At 37.8% G+C, this 15599-nt stretch overlaps 2 protein-coding genes across 4 annotated transcripts in view; one reads left to right on the top strand and one right to left on the bottom strand.

Annotated features, from left to right (window-relative positions):
* The window catches only part of METAP1D (methionyl aminopeptidase type 1D, mitochondrial), a 78548-nt gene extending 71417 nt beyond the window's left edge, over window positions 1-7131 (bottom strand). For 2 of the 3 annotated variants that reach the window (XM_045196259.3, XM_053918780.2), the window contains exon 1: window positions 3975-5385. Coding sequence is in view for 1 of the 3 variants with exons in the window: in XM_024561450.3 (XP_024417218.1) it covers window positions 7010-7049 (40 nt within the window). In the remaining 2 variants the exon portion in view is untranslated. Of the gene's footprint in view, window positions 1-3974; window positions 5386-7009 lie in introns of those variants that run through there. The other variant, XM_024561450.3, reaches the window with a different exon arrangement.
* A 97-nt stretch (window positions 7132-7228) lies between these two features.
* The window catches only part of SLC25A12 (solute carrier family 25 member 12), a 164348-nt gene continuing 155977 nt past the window's right edge, over window positions 7229-15599 (top strand). The window contains exon 1 of the mRNA XM_024561595.4: window positions 7229-7345. Within this exon, the coding sequence (XP_024417363.1) occupies window positions 7328-7345 (18 nt within the window). The 5' untranslated portion in view covers window positions 7229-7327. The remainder of the gene's footprint in view (window positions 7346-15599) is intronic.

The following is a 15599-nucleotide window of genomic DNA, read 5'->3' as shown; positions in this document are numbered from 1 at the left end:
ATTGGTTAGCATATGAAGAAGCAGAAAATGTGACCCACAATCAAGAGAGGGGAAAAAAGGTGCAGTCCGTAAAACAAAAACGGACCCTGAGATCACCCAGATGACAGAATTAACAGATGAGGACTTTGAAACAGCTAGTATAAATTAGTATTTCAAGTACTTAAAGAAAAAAATGGACATAATGAGTAAACAGCTGGGAAATCTCAAGATAGAAATGAAAACTATAAGAATCACATGGAAATTCTATAATTGATAAGTATAAGATATGATGAATATAAAAAGCTCCCTGTGTTATAGAGATTCATAATGAAAAATCTACAGATGATATTACATGTGACATGCTTCATAATCCAGCTTGGGGGAAGAGAAGCGGCTAGGGATAAAGATAAAACAAAAGTGGCCATAAATTGGTGATTATTGTAACTGAGTGTTGGGCATGTGGGAGTTTATTGTGCTGTTTTCTCTACTTTTGTGTATGTTTGAAATTCTCCATACTCAAAAGCTTTAAAAGAAAATCCAGTCTCCACAAGAAAAAGCTGTTTTAACTGTAACACAACATGTTCAAATTAAGCTCTGCATACATGTTATTCTTGCCAAATTCCCTAAGATATGTACCAACCACTGTTTTTTCAAAGATTTCCAATGCTTGGGAAAAGGGACCATTTCATAAAAACTGAATATTTAGGTAAAAGTCATTTTTTCTCTGTGTGTGTGTACATATGCTACACACTTAAACATATACATGGAGATATCAGTATTTGATTTTACAAAATGAGACTATATATTAAACCAGTCTATAATTTGCTTTTTCCAAATAATATATGTTATGGGCATCACTCCATCTCAACAAATACAGGTTAACATCATTTTTTTTCTTGATGACTGTATTGTATTTGTCATTAAGGGTCTACATGTCCTGTACCCTACTGTGAAATTTCACAGTTTTAATGGGAGACAAGAGCTATCTGTGTTATAGAAAGCTGTTTCATACAGAAGAGAAACAAAAGCATATGTGGCTTTAGGGACACATCTGACTTCAGGGACTTTATAGCCATGATTTGATTAAATATGTCTTTTAAACAAATTTTGTTTTTCAATTAGTTTACACTCAATATTATTTTGTATTAGTTTCAGGTGTACAGCACAGTGGTTAAACAGTCATATACTTTACAAAGCAGTCTCCTCAATATTTCCAGTACCCACTTGATATTGCACACAATTGTTACAATATTATTAACTATATTCCCCATGCTGTACTCTACATCCCCCGGAGTATTCCGTAACTACTGATATGTACCATACTTTCACCATGTATAATGCACACCATGTTTTTGTTCCAAACTTTCAGGAAAAAAATCTCTTGTTTTAATTTTTTAATTCAATTATTTGTCTATTTATTTATATTCAGAAACAAAACCAAATTTCATTTTCCAGGGTATTATTTTGCATACAGATATTGTTATTGCATTCTACAGTTACACTTTTAATGCATAAGCATAAACAAAAGAATTAAAAACATTTATATAGATACAGAATTGTTACTACCCATGTATAATGTGCTTCTTTATTTTTTCCTCAAAAATTTGAGCAAAAAAGGGCACATTATAAATGGCAAAATACAGTACTTTTTAATCCCTTCATCTTTTTCACCAAACACCCAACCCCCTTCTCTGGCAACCATTGGTTTGTTCTCTGTTTTTTAGTCTGTTTTTATTTTGTTCACTTATTTTGCTCTTTAGATTCTGCATGTAAGTGAAATTGTATGTGGTATTTGTCTTTCTCTGACTAACTTATTTCACTTAGCATAACACCCTCTAGGTTCATGCATGTTGTTGCAAATGGTAAGATTTCATTATTTTTTATGGTGAAGTAATATTCCACTGCATATACACATCCTCACTTTTTATCCACTTGTCTATTGATGGGCACTTGGGTTGCTTCCATATCTTAGCAGTTGTAAATAATGCATGAACATAGGACATAGTCTTCCAAATTAAGTGTTCTGGGTTTCTTTGGATATATACCCAAAAGTGGAATCACTGGGTCACATAAGGCAGTTCCATTTTTAAGTTTTTGAGGAACCTCCCTACTGTTTACCATAGTGACTGCACCAATCTGCATTCCCACCAACAGTGCACAAGAGTTCCCTTTCCTCCACATCCTCATCAACACTTGTTGTTTCTTGGTTTATTAATGATGGCCATTCTGACAGGTGTGAGGTGATATCTCATTGTGGTTTTAATTTACATTTCTCTGATGATGAATGACCTTGAGAACCTTTTCATATATCTATTGGCTGGCTATCTGTATGTCCTCTTTGGAGAAGTGTCTCTTCAGGTCCTCTGCCCATTTTTTAATTGGATTTTTTTTTGGTGTAAGTTGAATGAGTTCTTTATAAATTTTGTATATTAACTCCTTATGGAATATGTCACTGGTGAGTGTCTTCTCCCATTTAGTAGGTTGTCTTTGAGTTTTGTTAATGGCTTCCTTTGCTTTGAAAAAAACTTTTTAGTTTGATGTAGACCCATTTGTTTATTTTTCTTTTGTTTCCCTTGCTGGAGGAGATATATCAGAAAAAATATTGCTATGAGAAATGTTGGAAATTTTACTGCCCAGGTTTTCTTCAAGGAGTTTGATGGTTCTAGTCTTACATTTAAGTCTTTTGATTAAAAATACCTTAATCTATGTAATAACCATCCATATTACTATAGTTTTGAGAGGTTATTTGTTTAAAAATATCATATAACAAAAATCCATTTTTATTCTCTGGCTAGCAACATAGAGCAACATTGGAAGCTTTTAATTAACATTAGCATTTTCCACATTACACATGGACTGCACACCAAAATTTAATTCTAAGTTGGTGTGGCAAAACAGAATACATTTTTCTGTAGAAGCTATACAAGATGGTAAGGATCTCAGGTCAGTTGACAAAAAAAAAAAAAGTACTTATTTCATGATGTACAATAGGCTGTCCTCTACATAGAGGTTAAATTTTTGAAAAGTCACTATGGTAAGAGAATTCTCAGTGGAAGAATCTATGGCCTTAGAGTCACAAATAAACAGAAGCACTTGTAAATATTTTTTACATTTGTTAAAACAAAAAAACCCAAGAATAATAAAATATTAGTAGCATTATATGCATCTTAATTTATAGTAATGAGTATATAGAATGAGCATATATAGTATAATATATACTATAGTACATATTATATACTATAATATACAGTACATATATTATATACTACATAATGTGCCTCAATTTACTATAAGTATATATAGTATAGTATAATGAGTATATATAGTTTCCATTTCGTATTCCTTGATCATGAAAATCTTAAAGATGTTCCTCTCCTATATTATAAATTACATAGACATTTTGCTTTGTTGCAAAGAGTATGCATAGTAAAAGACTTCCCCCTGGGTCTTATCCCATTCAAACATTCTGTGCTTGTTGAATTTCTCTCTCACTTTTTTTAATATAGTAAAAAAAAAAAAGTAAAGTTACCACTTTGGATAACAAAACTGCTATCTGATCAGTGTATAAAATTCAAACACATCAAATGCAAAGTAAAAATCATTCCACTCTCACCATCTAGAATAACTGCTATGAACATTTAGGTGAACATTATTCTTGATATATCTTTGTGTGTGTGTGTATAAAGAAAACAAAGATATGTGCTTTACATAAGTGGGATATGCTGTTCTATACCATGCCTTTTTTTCTCAGTATATGTCAAAGGCTGTTAAGTCTACAGTACATCCACATCATCTTTATTAATGGCTGCATATCACTCCATTGCATGGATGAACCATAATTTATTTATCCATTCTCTTACCAATGAATATCAGATACTGTACAATATTTCTCAATTATTAAGTTACATTATTATTCATATATCTTTGCACATCCATGCTACTGATCTCATGATAAATTCCTAAAAGCAGAATTGTTAGATAAAAGGTATATGTACCTTACACCTCGATACACATTGCCATGCAGCCCTCTGGAACAGCCAAACTATTTCACACATGCACCAGCTGTGCCTTTCTTAGACTTCCTGCTGAACTCGCCAGCAGTCTGCCCCTCTCCTCTCACAGCTTCAGCTTCCTCCACATGAACTGTGGAAGGACAGCAGAATAGTGCTTAGGTCAAGAATTTACCTCCATCAGCTTTCTTATCTTCCATGGCTACAGTGCTTAAACTTCAAGCATTTCTTTTCCTTCCCCCCATTCCAACCTCTTTTTTTCCTAAATATCTCTAATAAATCTTACAATTCAAATACCTGAAATTAAATTCTCACAGATGCCAAAAAAAGGTATGAAGAAGTAAAATTGCCTTAAGTTATTCTTGGAGGGACATGGAAGACATGAGAGAGAGAGAGAAATAAAGTTATTATCTTGGCCTGTCATGTGAAGACAACTGGCACTTTGAGATAATTAATCTTTAGGATTGCCATATAACTTTTGTGCACAAACATTTCTATAGGAGGTTCCATTCTGAAAGGCTTTTCATTCAATTATGAAACCAAGTACTTACTATGTGCAGATACTGTGCTCCCTAAAAAGCTCTTGTTACCTTATCTCTTGGTTCCAAGAAACTGATCTGTCCTTTTCAATGTCACTATGCATAGTTTCTACCCATCCCCTTAGAACATGAGAACAAGTCTTAATGGTCTCTCAATTCAGTATGTTTTTAATGAGTTTAACTTCAACCCAGGTACTGTGCTTGTTAAGACAGACAGATAAGACACAGCTCAACAAGAATTAACAATCTAGAAGTGCAGAAGGTGAGAGGAGGTTGGTAACTACTGTATACAGGGAATACTGTTACTAAAGTTACAATAAGCCTGAGAGTCCTGAGAAAAACGTTAGGCCCTTCTTAAGAGGTTAAAAAGTGTATTCTTCCCATTTTCCAGGAGGGAAAGATGTACACAGATGCTGATGATAAATCTTGGCATATAAAGACTTATAGTAAATTGAGGCACATCACTCTAAATGGGTGAAAAGGAAAACGAGAGAAGAAAGAGGAGGCTTTATGAATTTACTCTTCATTTTCAACCTGAGGGGATGGGGAGGTGGAGAGCAGGTGATACAGGAAACCTGTCGGTAATTTAAAACCAGCTCTGAATAGTCCATAAAGGCGACCTTTCCCATCACTAAATCTCTTCCGGATGACACATTTTCCCTTCCTCTTCTAATGAGATCCCTTTCTCAGTTGTTGCAGTGCTGTGAGCTTTAGTGGGATGGATTATCGGAACCAATAACCTGGCCTGGCTCCCCTATAGTAGCTTTCCCCAAGATTGTCTGAATCACCATCTGTCAAAATCATAAGTGACAAAAAGATTAATATGTTATTTCTGTAATCTGCAAAGAGAATATATACATATACATACATGCATATATAGGTGTGTGTATATATATGTGTGTGTGAGTGTTCTGACTCCTCCTCTACCTTGACTATCTCCCCAGATCCTCTTCACCATTCCCTGCAGTGCACAAAAAAGTCTAACTGCCATTATGTCTTGTCAAAAGAGGAAACAGAAAAGTAAGTTGATTAGTAAATAGAGCTTGGACTGGAGCCCAGATCTTAAGAGATGTAAATTGGTGCTCTTTTCACAAGGCTGTACTTTCATGTTGGCTCCACTCTTTCATTCAACCAGTTCAAAACACAGCCTACATTACCTTCCCCTTACACACCTCTCACCTCAACTCTTCCTCTGGCTCCTTACTCATCTCCACTAACACTGAAATACTGAGGTTTGTGCATACCAACCTCTTTCCTCTAGAAAAACATTTTCCTCTTTGCTTTTCATATACCCATGTACACACACATGCACATCATACTTGTCCTGTCTCACCTGAACTTTGCATACTGATTTGTATGGAGACTGTGCCATTCAGTGCAGAGAAATGAGCCTTAAAAAAAAATCAGCTCTGGCTGATGTGGCTCAGTGGATTGAGTGCGGGTCTGTGAACCAAAGAGTCCCCTGTTTAATTCCCAGTCAGGGCACAAGCCTGGGTTGTGGACCAGGTCCCCAATAGGGGGCGCATGAGAGGCAACCACACATTGATGTTTCTCTTCCTTTCTTCCTCCCCCACCCACCTCTGTCTAAAAATAAATAAATGAAATCCTAAAAAAAATGTCAGGTTCAAATGCCTATTTTGCCTCTTACAGTCTGTGTGACTAGTCATATTAATCTCTCCATCTCACTTTTCTCATCTGCAAATAGGGAAGAATGCATAACTCACTGGGTTTTATAAGGTGGCTAACATATGTTATGTGCTTAACACAGTGTCACGTACCAGAAGGTACTTAATAAACATAGTTATTTACTATAAAAATAATACTTACCTCACAGGACTGTTACTCCTACATGCCTGACTCATAAGCAGTCTCTCAAAATATATTAGTTCCCCCTCTTCCCAACAAAGATTCATAAACTAGTTCAAATTCAACAAAGATTTCCCTCATTTAGATGAAGTATGTCTACACTTACTAAAATAACACTTACTGAGAGCTACCCAGAGATAATTTCTCCTCTTCTTGAGCTTAACTCTCTGGAAGAACATAATCACATTTTGCAAATTACCCAAAAGATATGTCGTAACATGCCGACAGAAACAACAGGTGCAAGTGCCTTCTCGGTGGCAACTGGGTGTTCGGGCTCATTTCAGTTACCTCAGGTTCACTGCCCCGCAGCCGGGATAAATAAGTTTGGTACACTAAACATATTGTTCAACTCAGGCAGGGGAAGAAACTTCAGACAATGTCCCATAAATCTCAAGGAACGACTGCGTATAGACACCACGCAAGTGACAAGTAAATGTTTTGTCTGCCTGCGGGGTGTCAACGTGTCACCGTGTGTGCTTCCGTGTACCCGTCGAACTGAAAGTACAGTCGCGTGCTCCGCGATGTCTGCGCGCGAAAGTCTATACCTTTGAACCCGAGCGCACAGGGAGTGAGCGACGTTGCGAACCCCCGCGGCGCTGCCCTCCAGGTGCTTACCTCTGCGGGCGAGCAGGTGGACGCCGATGGGCGCCGCCATATTGGCGCCGGTCACGTGGTCGTGAGCACACCCTCGCTTTCCCGCCCCGCCCGCGAGAGCGGTCCTGTTGCAGCCCTGCGGAAAACCCGGGGCCCGGAGACTGCTCGATTGAAGCGCGCGTGCGCGCGGGGGCCTGACTGCGGGAGCCCGGGCGGCGGAGAGGCTCCGGCACCGGGGCCAGCGAGGGAACCCGCGGCCGGCTGAGCCCGCTCCGGCCGCGAGAGGCGGGCTCCAGCCGCGGTTCGCGCGCTTGCTCTGAGCCCCTGCGCCCAGGTGGGATGGAAGAAGTCTATCAGGTAAGCGTGGCATCCAATATTTGTAGCATCAACATTTTGGTGCATGGAAACGTGAAGTTGGGAGGAAAAAATAAAGCACAATCAAACGTTCAACATAGCACTTTGCATTGTTTACCACATTGTTGCAAATTATTTCCCTGTATTCAATTGAAAGGTAAAAAAATGTGGTTCAAAGTCACCAGCTGCCCCTTGGCAGTCCCATAATCTACATTACTCAGCAGAGACTCCAGACAAGACAGGATTTATGTGCAGCTGCAAAATCTATTCTGAGTACTCCAGTGGGTATGTTCAGGGGATTTCTCATTTCCCAAGGACACCCCCCCTCCCGCTTCGTTGTATTAACTGGAGTCTTAATCCTAAATTTGACTTTTAAGAATGAGAGGATGACGTCTGCCAATTGGCGCTGCCAAAAGATGCAGCCTACAGAAGGCCAATTGTGAGTCAAGTGAGGGAGCTGATGTAGTGATGACAGTGCCCATTTACACCAAATTCACTTTCCCTTTTATCTGCGTTCTGGGGCAGATTCCATCCTGTCATGGACCAGGTATTATTCATCTTGGTAGCCTGGTGCCCAGCAAAGAACTGGTATGCAAGGAATGTCTGGTGAAGGAATTGAACTCTCCATTGAGCCTGTCAAACCAAGAATGTAACAGTTCCCCGGACTTTAAATGCAAAGAAGATTGATAAGGATTCTTGGTAAATGTGTTTACTAATTAATTTTTAGGGATTTAACTTAATGATACATTCAGTGAAAAATCCAGACAATTCAGAAAAGAGTAAAGGAAAAAGTGCAAGAAAGTCTCCTTCCTCCCCCCATCTACACTTCACAATCCCACTCTCTAGATGCCACCCCTTTGTGTATCATTCTATGCCTTTTACAGGCAAAAATGTGTAAATATTTTAAATGGAATCACAGACTTACTGTTATGACTCCCCCCCCCATTTATCATAAACACCAAATCTCAGAACTTACCTTGAGCTCATTCTTAATGAGTATGTAGTCCTGATATTTTTACTTTTAAAGAGTATGCATTTTGGCGGTTCATTAGAGGGCCCCTGCTGTACTTGGAGATCAGTTTTGTATGCTTTGGGGGTCACCTTGAAAGATAAAGAGAAATAATGTTTTCCACTGAGGTAAATAAAATGTACAAGTAGGAGAATGAAAAGTACTCCTACAGGAGTACTTTTCAAACTCACCTTTTTCAAGCCCCACCTTTTTCAAACTCAGATCAATTCCAGGGAGTGGGTTTTTGAATATAGTAAATCTGTCTTCTGCATAACTGAAGCCAACAATCTGAATACAGCAAAGGAGCCTGAGAGTTAGCAGGGCACAGAGTCTCAGGGAGTGTGCCAAAAAATAAAAGAAACCTACAAGTCCCTAGTGAAAGGTCAGAAGGCATTAAACCCAATTTCAAACACATCTTAAATAGAACACATGTTCACATGATTTAGGTCAGCCAACCTGGGGAAAACAATTGCACAATGTATTCCTCTGCAACTAGAAGGACAAGGAAAAGGAAGCACTATGACGACTCATGTTTTACCACCATAATGGAATCTCCATTTAGGTCAGCAGAAAATGTGGATATCTAAGATGAGCAAGAAATGAAGCAGATTGTAGCTTGCACAGGTGATAGCTTATCCACTGATCCTTGATTTGGCTTCTTTCATACTACATCCTTCTGATATTAGAAGGATTAAAAGCTGCCATCATGTGTCCTCTGAATCATCAGTTTCTGAGATATTTGTACACTGACCAAAAGGGCCAGACCACTGATAATCTGAGACCCCTTGTAATTCTGACATTCTGTGATCCTGGGCATATGGGGCATTATGTTTTCATCTAGAGGGGTAACCACTCCTGACTCACTGCTGCACATCTCCCCACCCGTGAAATGAAAGTTAGTTATATTTTGGCATCTCACTGATTTGAACTCCCTCCATTATTCAGGTTTCGTACTTGGGGGTTCCTGAAGAAAAGTTGAATAATTTTTCAAAACCAGGGTTCAAGAAATAAAGAATAATTTCTTAATACCTTCAGTTTCTGTGTCCAAAATATTCATTCTTCAGTGGTAAACTATTTTTATTAATAATGATTAATTACTGTTTTATAGGTCTTTTACCTTGGTTTTTAAAAGATCATTTATTAGCATCTTTTTAAATTGTATCTTTTTTTAATAAATAAAGGAGAAATAAATTCTGATATTTATATTTTTGATAAGTCAGTTTTACCTTCCTCTTTCTACTTAATGGTATTTTATTGTAGACTTATGCCATGTAACTTTTTCAAAAGTTATATATAGTTTGTGATAATATTTAAATTATATCAGTTTTTTGTAATGTATACATTGAATTTGTAATTCATATTCACAGTTTTTAAATGTTCTAGGGGATTATGTGATAATGAAATCCTTTAAAAATAAATTTTGCTTTGTAACACATCATTTTATGACTCATTTCACAAGTTTAGATTTTAAATATTCATTAGGATTACCTACAATGTAAGATACTTAAAAACATAGACTATTAAATTAAGACTAAGGTGCTTACATATCTATAGGAAAAATTGTTATATGTGAACACGTAAAACTAAGAAAAAGTGTGGTATGTATAACCAGGCACAGAGCAGGTTCTGTGGCCTGTTAACCGGTGCCCTGGGACCTGCACTGCTTCCTGGGGACTGTCATTTAGGCTTCATTCACCCTTCCTGAACTTGCTCATCAGTTTTGCCATCTGAATCAGAAAAATTAGTCTTTTTGTTTAGATTTCAGGGTCATTTCTTAGCATTTTACTCTATAGCTTCAGAAGAGTATTCCCAATCCTGCCTTCTAATTTGTCCAAGTTTAGTATGAGGAAAGTCTTCTATTTATTTCCATTTTTAAGTCAAATAAACATGCTTTCCAGGAACTGGGAGTCCTTCGCAAGTATAATCTGCACATACAACAGGGACTTGTTTTTGTAGCTGATTGGACCTCTCTAAAGATAGCATCCAGCTTCAAAAGATTGTCTGTTCAAGCAGAAAGTTTCGAGGGCACTCTTTTAGCCACCTTGCTGGCAGAATGTCATTTCCGATACCAGTCGTTTGAGAAAATAATGATATGTTACTTGTAATCTAGGGGTACCCTTAGAGAACATGTGTAAATGCTCCATGTTTGTTTGAGGAAAAGTAATGCCACATGCAAGGCAGTTGTGAAATCACGTGGATCTCTCCTTGTGCTTGTGCCCTTTTCTTGATCTACAGTTGCCAAGAGGGAGCCCAGATAAGGGACAGGGTATTTAGTTGTATGTGACCCTCATGCCCTTCTCATTTTGGATTTATTAATGACATTTTCTCAGTCATATAATTCCTGTGCAAGTGAACTTTAAGTCCCACTTCCTTCTAACAAGATTGTCCTACCTGAGTCCCTCCTACAGTGAAATTCTGAAGATTTCAGGATCTACAGCTATGTTTAGACCTAGTCCAGATGGGCTCAGCAAAGAGCATGCTGCACCATCCTGAGATTCTGTCAGGGTAAGCAGAGTGGAATGGGACCAGAACAGGGCTAACTTACTTGTAGGTGAAGACGAAAACATTGTACCGAGGAAGTTGTTTTCAGGCCCAGTCTGGCCTGTAGTTTTCTCAAGCTGGTTCATCTCCTTGGCTCGAAAGATATTACGGGAGATTGTAAGCAGTAATCATGCTGCAGCAACAGCCTACCTGTTGTCAGAGCAGTTGCCCACCTAGAATGGTTGGCAGGGAGGTAGGGGAAAGGTATAGGGAAGAAGATGTGGGTGGTCCCAGAACTCACGCACTGATGCATCCAAGTTTTCTGATAATACTGCTTGCTTTGGTCAGAAATGGCTTTGGACCTGTGCAGGCTTGAGGAACAAGGCTTTCCTGACCTCATCTCTTGGAATGGCTCTAAGGGAGGTTGGATTAAAGCAAAAGTGTGCATTTGCCACAATGAAATTTAATTAACATGTGTACCATTAGCGACTGCCATCTATTCCCAGTTAGTAATCCCTGGGAAAGTAGCACTTGCTTATACACTGCTGGGTAATGAAGAATTCATTCAGAGTAAGGAAGAAAGGCAAAAAGTTTCCAAGAGAATTCAGTGATCAATCAGCCAATCAATTAATACTTAAGTGCCTACTCTAGCTCCAAGGAGATACGATTTTATTTTTGTTCTCAAGAAACTAATTGGAAAGCTGAGACTAATGTGCTCACAAGAGAAAAACCAAATACCCCTGAGACTATAAGCCCCATAGAAGCAACAACAGGAGTGAGGGGTCATAGATTCTGGCTATCCCTGGCTGCTGAGAACCGAGAAAAATGCTGGACTCTAATTATATAAGTTCCCAGGAAATTGCACCTGTTTAATCTCCTTCACTTCCTGCAAAGATGAGGATGGTAGAAATGGAAATATGTTTCCGTAAGCACCTCCAATCCACATTTGTAAAAGAAGAGAAAGGAAAACGCTCTCCCTCTCCTTGTTGGAATTCTTTTTAAAGTGATTTGGTTTTTCTTTTCTGTTTACACATGGATGTAAAATGTGCTCTTTAAAAACATTAAAAAATACTGAAATGTGTAATACAGAAAGTAGAAATCCTCCAGAAAAGCTCTCTCCAGGCAATCACTGTTAACAAGTTAATGTATATTCACCCAGATTTTTTTTTCTACACATATACTATTTGCTGGACTTTCTAAAGGAAGGTACCTATTTTTAGCATGACCAGTCACATATCTACATAGAATAGAAGACAGCAGACTAGGCAAACCACATGCAAAAGGGCAGGAGTGCACAATATCACCCGTCCTTATTGTACTCTACTCCGCATTCTCCTTTTTTCCTTTTGCCTTCACTCTGCTCTTGTTTTTCTTCTCTGATTGTTTCTACCCTTCTGCAATACTGATTGTACGTTTTTTTTTTCCCTTCCCCTTCTGAAGTGATGATACATTCCTGGTTACCTCCTTATATTTTTCCATCTTTGTGTATTCTTTGACTGAATTTATGGTTCTGTGTTTGCTGTTTAATTCTCAGTGTGTTAGGGTAAAAATATATGGTCCTGTAAGATTGTGTGAGACCAGTTGGTAGAGAAAGCAGTTTGACCATTAATGTCAGAGATTGAAAATATTTATGATTTTGATATTTCCTGTACATCAGCATGAAACAATACTCCTTGGTCTGTTAACAGTTATGCGAAATACACTGCAGTAAGACTCTCCAAAGTAGAGATTATGAAATAACAAGGGATTTAATAATAGAAAAAGAAACCCAGCTGTATGTCCCTTTCTCCCCTCCCACTCTCCGCCTCCACTCCCCAAACTGGCTGATAAACTAAGCAGTAGTGCATTTCTTAACTTCTTGCCTCTCACTCAACATATTCTATATTCAAAACTGAAACTGTCGAAACAATCAAGAGGGCAGATGCTGCCTCGACCTCTCTTCCCATTGAACCGAGCTCCTGTGTGCTCACCCATCCACTTTAGCCCAGAGAATAACCTGTCTGGAGAGCATTCTCCTCATCTGAAGCACACACAAACATCACTGCATTTTCTTTTGCTTGATAAAGGATAAAGGAAGAAAAGCCGCAGCTGCTCTAGGAGCAGACAGCAAACAAGCCTCACTGTGGTGGCCCCTCGGCCTTCACAAAGGGGATTCAGAGAGCTAGGCAAATAAACTGTACAGCCCAAGACTTCCACACAGATTCACCTGCCAAAATTATTAATTAAAAATCTAAAGAACTATCCAGGTGAACTGAGAGTCTAACCAAAGCACATTTTCCAACTGGCTTCTTATTAAGTCGGAAAAGAGAATGCAGTTGAAGAACTAACTGTAAAGGGCTTCAAAGATCACCTAATCCAACTCTAACTCTACCCCTTCCAATTTTAAGATAGGCCCAGGAAAGTCATAGGAGACAAGATTCACCCCTGTTTCAGCCTGTGTACATTATAACACTGCAGGTCTTAAAACAGGTTTTTTACAAGACATTTATAAGGCACTTCTTGTGGCATCTTACACACAATAGCTCTTCAGATATTCATAAGAAATGGCATTACATTTTATTGCATTATATTTCTCCACAGGGTTAATGGAAAGCCCCCAAATTATGACATGAAAATTTTCAAAACTTTGGTTTTACACTTAGTGTCTGTTGATTCATACAACCAGGGTGTCAAAGGTGGAGACTGTTTTTGGTAGCCAAATCAAGTACAGGCAAACTATGATTCCTTTGAGAATCAATTTCCAAAGAAAATGATTACTTTTTTTTTTAAATTTATTTTTAGAGAGGGGGAGGTAGAAAGAGAGGGAGAAAAATATCAATGTGCGGTTGCCTTCTCGACCTGGCCTGAGACCTAGGCATGTGCTCTGACTGAGAACTGAACTTGTGACCCTTTGGTTCACAGTCCAGCACACAATCCACTGAGCCACACCAGTCAGGGCTTCCTGCTGCTTCTTTTTATTTTTTAAAGAAAGCTCTTCACTGTATTTTCTTTTGGTGAGTTCTGCCTTACGAAAGTCAGGTTGTGCAATCTCACTGTATAAAGGTTCAATTTGTCTGCTTCAGATACTTATTTAAAAAATTTCCATGGTTTACAATTGTATTTTGTTTGACAATTATGTGGAACTTCAGTTGCTGAACAATATTATTTAAACGAAATTTTACTTCGAATTAACACATAGTGTAAAAAAAATTCAGTAATAACAAGGTTTACAATGAAAAGCAAGTTCCCCATCCCACCTTTTTCTAGTCTGACTCCAGACTTAAACACTTTGAACTGTTCTGTTTCTGGTCATTGCTGAAAGCCATGCCAACTGTAGTTTACTATATTTGGACTCTGACTTACTTGTACACTTTTTTCCCTGGAGTTAATAATTTTCTATGCTAATTTGGACCAATTACTTTCTTAGCCATGTAATTCAGTTGCCATGCTCATATTTCTTTTTATTGGAATCAGTTTTAATATTTCTGGTACTATGCTCTTTGATTTCACCTTCGTGCCACTAAAATAGATCTACAAGTAACTTCATCAGAAAGTGTGTGAAGTAGTTTTCTGATTTCTTAGATTTCCAAAACCACCTTTATTTTGCTCTCACACTTGACTGATACTTTGGGTATAAGATTCTAGGTTCAAAATAACTTTCCATCAGAGCTGTGAAGACATCGTTCCATTGTCTTTTAGCATGAAGTATGGCTGAGAAGTCTAATGCTCCTTAAATTCCCTCTCCTCTACCAGGCTTTTCCCTCTGAAAGCATTTATAATCTTTATTTTATGCTCAGCATTTTGAAATTTAATAATTTAGCCTACAAGTAGATCTTTTTAGGTAAATGGTAAAAAGAACGCAAGTGAATTATACTGCCTGGGCTAAAATCGCAGCTCTGCCACTTAACTATGTGACCTGAGGTGAAATAACCCCACTTGATAATACTGTGTGTGCGTCAGAGGGGTATGAAAACTGAGATGAATGATGCAAGTGCTTAGCGGATAGCAAGCACTCAATGGATGTTAATGATGATTTAATATTGCTCAACCTTTAGTGAGCACTTCAATTTGAAGATTCATTTCTTCATTTCTGAGGAATTATCTTCTCATTCTTCAGTAATGTCCTTCTGTTTGCTTTTCCTCTCTGAAATGAAAATAAGCTGGCTATCAGATTTTTCTCTCCTCTCGTATTTTCTCTTTTTGATGTTCTGGGAAATTTCTTCAACTTTATACCCCAAGTTTCTGCTGATTGAAATAGAAAAATCATTTAAAATTTCTAAGCTCTTTCTTAATCCATGATTTTTTCCTTCTTCATAGTAGTGTTTTTATTTCATATATGCAATACCTTTTCCTTGTAATTTTTCTTTTGAAAACATAAAAACATGCAGGAAGGTTGAAAGAATCATACAGTGAACACCTGTAATACCTCCCACCTAGATTCAATAATTTAAAATTTTTTGTCACATTTGCTTTCTCCTTCTGTATATCAATTTGTCTATGTACATGTGTGTATGTATGTATGTGTATATATCCCATATACACATTCCTTTTCTCTGGATCATTTGAATTTAACTTGCAGATGTCATAACTCTGATCCTAAATTCTTAAACATGTGAATCCTAGGAATAAAGACATTTCTCCTACACCAGCGATTTTCAGCCTTTTTCATATGGCACACATAAATTACTAAAATTCTGCAGCACACCAAAAAATATATTTTTTGCTGATCTGACAAAAAAAAAAAGGTATAATTTTGCCCCATTCACCCTGGATTCTAGGACTTTAATC

The sequence above is a fragment of the Desmodus rotundus genome, chromosome 2, assembly GCF_022682495.2.
Source record: "Desmodus rotundus isolate HL8 chromosome 2, HLdesRot8A.1, whole genome shotgun sequence".
NCBI lineage: Eukaryota > Metazoa > Chordata > Mammalia > Chiroptera > Phyllostomidae > Desmodus > Desmodus rotundus.
Note: the sequence above shows the minus strand (reverse complement) of the source record. Positions and strands in the feature narration are given on the sequence as shown.